General features: G+C 37.6%; 1 protein-coding gene across 6 annotated transcripts in view; it reads right to left on the bottom strand.

Moving 5' to 3' along the window:
* Rapgef2 (Rap guanine nucleotide exchange factor 2) overlaps nt 1-8,709 on the bottom strand; it is a 228,872-nt gene that overhangs the window by 113,498 nt on the left and 106,665 nt on the right. For 4 of the 6 annotated variants that reach the window (XM_031374120.1, XM_031374122.1, XM_031374125.1 and 1 more), the window contains 3 exons: nt 7,655-7,730; nt 5,819-5,986; nt 3,358-3,375 (listed from right to left, as the gene is read on the bottom strand). In XM_031374120.1, the coding sequence (XP_031229980.1) occupies nt 3,358-3,375; nt 5,819-5,986; nt 7,655-7,730 (262 nt within the window). Of the gene's footprint in view, nt 1-3,357; nt 3,376-5,818; nt 5,987-6,065; nt 6,677-7,654; nt 7,731-8,709 lie in introns of those variants that run through there. The other 2 variants (XM_031374123.1, XM_031374121.1) reach the window with 2 other exon arrangements.

The following is an 8,709-nucleotide window of genomic DNA, read 5'->3' on the forward strand; positions in this document are numbered from 1 at the left end:
CATGTAAATAAAGAAAATATCTAATAAAAATAAAATAAAATTAAATTTAAAAAAAAAAAATAAGTAAGATTTATTTGACATTACCAAAAAAGGAAAACAATCAAATAAAAAAAAAAAACAATTATAGTCAGGTTTGGTAGCACACTTTCGAGACAGGGTTTCTCTGTATAGCCTTGACCCTGGAACTCACTCTGTTGACCAGGCTGGCCTCGAACTCAGAAATCCGCCTGTCTCTGCCTCCCAAGTGCTGGGATTAAAAGTGTGTGCCACCACTGCCAGGCTGGTAGCACACACTTTTAATCTCAGTACTCAGGAGACAAAGTCAGGTGAATCTCTGAGTTCAAAACCAGCCTAGTCCACAGTGCTAAGTTCCAGCCTAGCCAGTGAGATCCTGTCTCTAAATAAATAAAAGACAATAGAGTGACCAATTCTACGAAAAAGGAAGATGATCTTCCAAAGTTTCATATACATGTCACCTTATTATACTGATGCCATGTTTTAGAGATGCCGGCAATAAAAAGTACTACGGTCACATTGTATTCAACACATCAACTCAATGTAATATTTTCTATTGCTGCTGCATATCATAGTCAAGAACTTAAACCTGACCTACTGAAAACCTGAACACCTATAATGATTGTAGAAGACAAAAGCCACCGTAATGGGCGTAAAACATCTTTTTCAATGACTAAAAGTGTTTCATTATCTAAATTTTCTAGACTGAAAATTTCAGACTATGTTCTATCTTGTACTATATTCACGTTTTCAGAAAGCAGAGGTGTGTTTTACGGGTTAGGCAGTATTGAGACAGCATCTCAATGAGGGCTTCAAGAGTAGAGAACATTCTAACTTTCTAACCAGCCTTGGAAGCTAAACATTTCTCAAGTGTTGTGAAGAATATCCACATGTGAGAGATGCGTTCTTTAATCTCCAGTATAATTTCTTTCTGTATGATTTTTTTATTCTTTCTGATATGGAAAGAGCAATGAGTTAATTTCACCCCCCATTAAAGTAAGAGAGAATAAAATATACCAGAAGAGATGTGTGCCAAGTTCCAACACCACTCCAACCACGTAATGTGACCATCCTTCCTCCAGCTCAGCTCCACTACCTAACCTCTCCATCTTTACCATGGACCTAGGATCTCCCTGCCATACAAATATCTCAGGAATGCCCTGAAGTAATGAGAGGAAAGACAGAGAAAGCTTTCCTTCCCACCCAACTCTTTAAGGTAAGCCAATGCTAGTCTACGTCCCAAAGTCTTTTTAGGAGCTGACCTCAAGTTTACCAGTCTCTGCTGCGAACAGTCTTTCCTGCTTCCAGTCCATTCACTGGGAGGCTGAAGGTCTAAACCACAACCTTGCTTTTGGTCACCTTAAAAACAGTCTCAAGCTCCAAATGTAAGAAAATGTTAATGAGAATTCTCACTGCATATTAAAACACTTATTCTCCCCGAAAACCTCACACACACTTGCCTTACAAAAATGTCCTGAAAACTCTCTGCATGGACTTAGTCTTCATGAGTCTGAAGAAAATCATTAAAACCTGTTTTAAATTACTGTTACATGTCTAATTTTAAAAGAGTACATAAAGTATACATCACTTGAATTCAAGTTTTAAATCAAAATTAGGTTCTTAATTTTTCATGCCAAATAAAAAGATAAACTACCTTGTGGATTCTTTTTAACTATTAAATTGTGTTTTCTTAAAGTACTGACTTTCCATATAAAAAGTAAAAATACTGACTTTTAAAACAAAATGCTATACAATTTAGAAATTATACCACCATGAGGCTTAAAAATTGAATAAAAGTTTTTTTAGATTTATCTTATCATTTATCAGATAGCAGTTTCAGGGCTAAGCAGACGTCTCGGAGGTTAAGAATGCTTACTGTGCCAACAAGAGGACCAGAGTCCAGACCTCAACACTCACCCCAAGAGCAGCCTAGGGGGCCTGCAGCATTTGCTGCTCACAGTTGCAGAGGACCCAGGACCAGCTCCCAACACCCGTGTGGTGGCTCCAACTGTCCCTAATTTCAGTTACAGGGTATCTGACACCTTTTATGAACTTTCTAGGCACCAGGCACGTAAGTGGTGCATATACATGGCAAAACACTCATACACACAAAAAAATAAAACAAAATAAAAATCTTTTCAAAAAAATTAAGCAGGGTGTGGTCCTGTGCACACTTCAACCCTGGCACTGTTTTGAGAAGAGGCAGGAGGCTCACTAGGGCTTGCTGGCTGCTAGCCCAGCTGATAAAGCAGGCTCCAGGTTAAGCAAGAAACCCTACCTCTAAGGAGCAAGGCAGACAGTGATAGACAATGCCAGATTTGGGCTCCAGACACTTGTACACACCTATGCACCAATGTACACATGTGCACACACACCACCCCACATATAAATCAGCAGTTTCTAAGAAACAGGACAACAGCTTTGCCACTGCAACATCCCCTTGTACAGAACATAAAGTAGTTGTCTCATTTAACTCGAAAATGTATACAAACAGTTCGTTATTTCATGGAAGGCTGCCCACAATACCCAAAAGTATTAGTGACAGATCTCAATATAAATGTAACTACTCATGACCTTTCTCCTGTACAGTAACACTGCCATGTTACTGTTCCTCTACCATCTTCCAGGGAGTCATCATTCTTCCATAACTCCAAATCCCCTGAGTCAAACATGAGCCACAACTTCAACAGCCCAACTCTGAAAACCACAGATTAGTTATTGCAGGCATTAAGAAACAAGTTAGGGTATTCTAGACCCCTTGATTAAAATGTAGGCAAACCAAAGCATGAAGGCTGGTTAAAATTAAGGTGCAAATAAGAAAATACAGTAAGAGATTTAAAGCTCCCATTTCTTCTTTTGAATAAGCCTGGTTTTCTTTTTTAATGTAAATGAAATTTCCCCAGTATATTCCCCAAATGCTCTCATCCTGGGATTTCTAAATTTGCTTTTTATCAATAGAACAATTAAAATGTAGTTTCTAAGGAATTTCCCATGAGCTTTCCCACAAAAAAGGCAGGCAATTCCAATATGTTTGTTTGTTTGTTTTTCTTATTTGCAAAACAAGTTAAAAAGAAACAGTGCTTCAATCACTCTTAAAAATAATTCAATTGCCCTTGCATTCTTCAGGTAATGGCCTACCCACACATAGAACAGCACGAAGGAAGCCTGCTGTGCTACCTCCATCTAAACCAACACTTCCAAGGTACACAAGTCTCATCCATCAGGACAAAATACAGCAGGACAAGACGGAGAAGATGACATCAGCACCATAATTCATTAGTAACATTGCAAACTTACACACAAACGTAGGTTAGTGTTAAGACACCACACGGATTACAATACCTGAGATTTAGTGCATTCCTTTGAGCCAGAATGAAATGAGTGCCATAGAGGAGGAAAGGAAAAGAGGAACAAATGTCAGACATGCTCCACATTGCGGCTGCCAAAACGAAGACTACGTTCATCTTAGTGTGGAATGACAGTGAGGATCAGCTGGATTACTGTGCTGAGTTCTTAAGCCATGCACCGGAAACTCATCCTGACTCGTCCCAGGTATACTCATGTGACTCAACTCTGAGACCAGCTTTCCACCCCAGCCCCACTATACTAGCCAAAGAGATTTGGCTATGAATAATATGACTCACATCAAATGAAGAATAATAGTTTCCATCTAAGACTCTTTTACTGTGTCCATCAAACATATAAAACGAATTTTGCTTTCCTCATAAAAACCTGTTTAAGCCAAATAAACCATATATATGTGTGTGTTTGTGTGTATAAAACAAAAACACAATTTATATCTCAAAAAGAACTCAATATTTTGAATTACAACCATGTTATTTTCCATCTTAATCCATTTAGTCAAATGTATTCCCATTGGTCACATACAGTAAATATTGATAAAAATTTTTATCTTAATATTAAATTGTTTCCAAAAGTATCTGTTGGTCAGATAATATACTGTTAAAAATATATACTTATACAGAGCAAGAAAGGGGAATGATGTATAGAAGGGTGATGAAGGATCCCATGAAAGACAAGACAAGGCAGGTGAGAGAAAGCTATGATATATATGACTCTCCAACTTGAGTGCCCCATACATGCTCATCAGGTTAATCAATCAACATTTAACACCGAGCAAGATGTCCATGCTCATCAGAGTTTCCTCGGATGGAAACTAGTTTGAGAAAGCAATTTCAAAGCAAAACAAATAGTAATTATATTAGTATGTCAAAACATAGTCATGTATTTAAAGTATTGGCATTTATAATTTTTAATATGTATTTCCTTCTTTCTGGGATGTTAAATCTACACCCAAACCAATTACCTTCTTCAATTAACAACAATAGCAGGAAAAGAAAATGAAAAAAAATTATGATTTCCACTCTCCCTCCCTCAGTCTTACTATTTACTTATTTGACTCAAGGCCTTGGTCTGAAGCCCTGCTGGCCTGGAATTTGCTATGTACAGAGGTGGGCCTCCACCCACAGCCTGCCTCTGGCATGTTCCTCATACTAAAATAACAGGCAGGCACCACCATGCCCAGCTTCTTTCAAGCTTTGCTCTTTCTGATACCCGAGTCTCTTCAACAGGCAAACAGAGCTGCCTCTGTGAGAGACAGAACTCGGTTCTTCTCCAAGAACTCAAGCAAAAGATTCTCCATGATAAACTGAAAAAGTGCATGGAGTAAGCAGACTACAGGTGTTCAAAACCCTGTTAAAAGATTTAAATACAAACAGCTCTCCTAGGAATAAGTGTGTGAACAGGTATAGAGGGTATTCAACCTAAAGTTGCTAAAAGCTGAGTAAATGGTTTGGTCTGTGTACATTTTCCACTTGTGCTTACCTACAGAAAGGAAAGATGGGAAGTGTAAAATAGTTACCAAATGAGCCATTTTTCTGTATCTATTCATAAACTAATTTTCTATAGTGGCTACTTCTGTTTGTCATGCCCAGATAAACCACCACCTTCCATATTAAGCAATTAGCATAAGAACTCAGGATCCTCTCATTTGGAAAAAAGAAAAAGAAAAAGAAAAAGAAGTCTCTAAACTGACTTTATGAAAGTATATACAAAGCACCCACTACCTATGGCTTCATTTCTTCAAATGTAAAAGGAGTTCACTTACTAAATATCTATGAAATCAGTGGCAATCGAGTGGTCCCACCCTTTAGGGGGATCTCTGAACCTGCTCTGCAGAAGCTTTTCAGAACATCAACACTGAGATGTTTCTTTTTCTAAGTCATTTCAGGTGATTCTTCTGAGTTCTCTGCATTGAACAGAGCTGAAGGAATAGTCTCACAGTAGAATAAAACCCACAGAATCACTATGAAAGCTTTGCACATACCTACTTCTTTAAAAAAGGCCAGATATGATATCAGTCACTGATATCACAAAGCTAAACTCTTAAATTAAGGGAAGGACACTTACAAAATACCAACTCAAAAGTTACATGCCTAGCTCAGAAAAGAATTTTTAAAATACAATAGCTAAGCTGTGTCTCTTCACTTCTTGTTTCAATACTTTCTGAAATCTATTCAGATGATAGGATATGTGCTTCTACTAGAAGAAGAAGCAAAACTCAAGGGAAAGTAAATAAACAAACAAACAAAAAAACAAGCAAGAGCAGATGGGGCTCTGTGAGTTCCAGGCCAGCCAGGGCTACACAAGGAGACCAGTCTCAAAGTAAATAACAAAGTGAATAAATAAATAATGCAAAAATAATCAAATTTTAACCATCTTTTTACACAGCCCCACCACAAAAGAATTATGAGAAGCAGCAAATCTGTGCTGTATAACTTACCGTATGATAGCCTCTAGGTAAGGGTGGCTTGCCCACAGGGTAAGGGTCCACTGTGTCGATAATTGTTTGTCTTTCACCTTTCTGGTTGATCTTTCTAAACCTTCTCCGAGACTGTCTGTGGGAGGCTTGACGTTGGAAATATTCTTCATTTTCATCCATATAGTCCACCTGAAATAAATCCCCCAAGAGATTTCATTTCTCCGGTCAGACCATTCTACATTAACACCAGATGAGAAAATAAACTTACACAGGGTCTACTTTCATTCATTTCTGCAGCTATCTCTAGACAAATGTCAAATGCGTCCGCACCTCTCTGAGGCTAACTGGCCCTCAGTGACTCTTGGGTGAAGAGGCATTCTCAGTTCCACTCGGGACAATCTGGGTTACCCTGGAAGACTGTAGTTTCGGAGGAAGAGACTTTAAGTAGACTTTGTGCTGACTTACAAGTCAAAGAGGTCACGAGGTATGACTACACTTTATGAATACAGCCACTGCTTGTCATAACTGTAGTGTACACACACACAAATCTGATGCATTTGAGAAACTCTGTAAACCCCCTGGAACCCTGAATGAATCAGAAAACGCTCCCAGCAGGATGGCTCTAGGGGACTAGGTTCCTCTTCCGGCTTACACAGCATGCCTTCAGTTTTTTTCTGCTTATGTAGTATTTATTGCTTTAAAAACACAATTTCTCCTTCTAAACGTCTAAAAATTCTAGTGAACACATTAACAGGGAACAAGCAAAGTGAGTTATTCATCAGTTATAGTCTTCAGGATTGCTTACACATAGGCTGCACTCACAGTTCCTGTAATACCGTCAAAAAAATGAAACCTCAGGAACTTCACCAAAAAAGGAGAAAGAAAAAAAAAAGAGGTTCCATAAAAACAACATTAACAGGAGCAAAAAATCTCAATTTAAAGTGTTGGAACGTCCTATAATCTGTCCACGATTTTCATAATTCTAAAATTTACCACTGCCATTTTAGTTTCTCATTTTACAAGATTTGGGCGCGATTTCTTACTAGGTTCAGAGAGGAAGTTCTTACTGCTGACAAAATTCCTCTGCAGCATTTTGGGGAAAATCTGAAATTGCCTCTAAAAACTTGACCTGGAATTACCTACCAATATTTAACCAAATGTGATCAAGAAAGTTCCACTCTCACTACTACTGTGCCATCATTTACTTTACGAGACTTTTCTCCCTAAACGAGAAGACAGATGAGGCCACAGAGCCATCTTGAAGGAGGCTAGTCAGGGCTGGTATTGTACCCACCCATCTTTACTTTTGTTACCTTAAAAGAATGTCTAATATTCTCTCCTAAATTATTTTTATGCAGTAAGAAAGAAGTACCACAGATGGTTTTGCTTTAATTCTTTACTAAAATAATTATGTTGCTAACATCTTTCTTACCTTTCCATATGATGCCTTATCTTAATGTATCTTAAAATCACACTATTATGAGACAAAGGGGTCAGCAGGTCTCTAATGTCCTCTCAGTTGAAGGAATTCGGGAACTTGTTTAACGCATAAGCCCCTCAAACCTAAACTTCTACAGTTCCAGGGTCCCCCAAATTCCAGTTAAAAGACATAACCACTGATTGAATTATAAAGTTCAAACACCAAACACTATTCCTTTTCAACTTTCTATCTTCTACATTTGAGTGTTGTAAATACAATATTATAATTACGATTCAAATTCATAATTATTAAGTAAATCTGTTACAAAGATAGAGTATTTTACAATAAACAAGTAGTTTGTGAAAAAGCTTTTTCTTTTTACTTTTTTCTGAAAAATACTTGAGGAAAATAAAAAGTTCTCAAAGAGATATTCTTACCACAATCATTTCAGAAGGCTCTAAGACAATGCACTCACAGCCGCGCCTAAAGCTTCCTGCAGAGCGCTTGCCGAAACTAGAAAGAGGTAAAAAAACAAACAAACAAAACAAACAAGACTCAGGGATTGAGCACATGGATTAGGAACTCTAGCTAGCCTTCAAAGAAATTTTTTTTCAATTACAAAAACTACACATTAAAAGTGTCTTTAGTCATTATTATACAAAGAAATAACAACAAAATAATTTAAACTCCTAAGTTTCAATGTTTTTTTCTGGAAAATTGTTTTCAAAATAAGGAAGAATTAATACAAACATGTTTTGTAATGGACTGTTTGACATCATTCTCAATGAGGTGAAGTTTTAGAATATTCCAGTACAGACAGAAATGGCCCATTGTGAACTACAAAATGTTTATAAAAGAAGTTACAGGCAATCCCTTTTTCTAAGTTAACATGCTCAGACTAAATACTCCTTCTACATGAGAGTGTATTTATTTCCGAATTTTCCTGATCAAGTTATTCTAAACGTTTTAAGAAAAAGATGCCAACCTAGGACAAGGGGTGTGCACAGATGTGTGTGCAGATGTGTGTATGAAGTCCCTCCCTGACAGCTCCACCCTGGGGACTCAGAGCATACCCCTCTGTCCCATCTCTGTCTACTCTCACTTTAATCCTGGAGAAGACTGTTTTTCTTGTTTGTTTGTTCTGTTTTGTTCTGACATTTTCTTTACAAGCTAGAACCCAGGTGTGCCAAGCGGTTCTGAAATGCCTTCTCTATCCACAAACTGCCTGTTTGTACCCAGTTACTACTCCAAAAACCTCTCCTTTCCCTCTAAGAAGAAACAATTTTCAAAGCTTCAATGAAGATTGATTACATATATTTCACCATGTCACATGTACGTGTTTTAGTATATTTTATTTAGTTTTCTTAATACACACAGTAACTGTATTAAAAAAAAGGTTTCAGTGTAATACCTATGCACGCATCTGTGTGCTCTTTACCTGTGCTCACTGTAATACCTATGCACATACGTGTGTGCTCTTTACCTGTGCTCA

This window comes from Mastomys coucha, unplaced genomic scaffold (assembly GCF_008632895.1).
Source record: "Mastomys coucha isolate ucsf_1 unplaced genomic scaffold, UCSF_Mcou_1 pScaffold16, whole genome shotgun sequence".
NCBI classification, from domain to species: domain Eukaryota; kingdom Metazoa; phylum Chordata; class Mammalia; order Rodentia; family Muridae; genus Mastomys; species Mastomys coucha.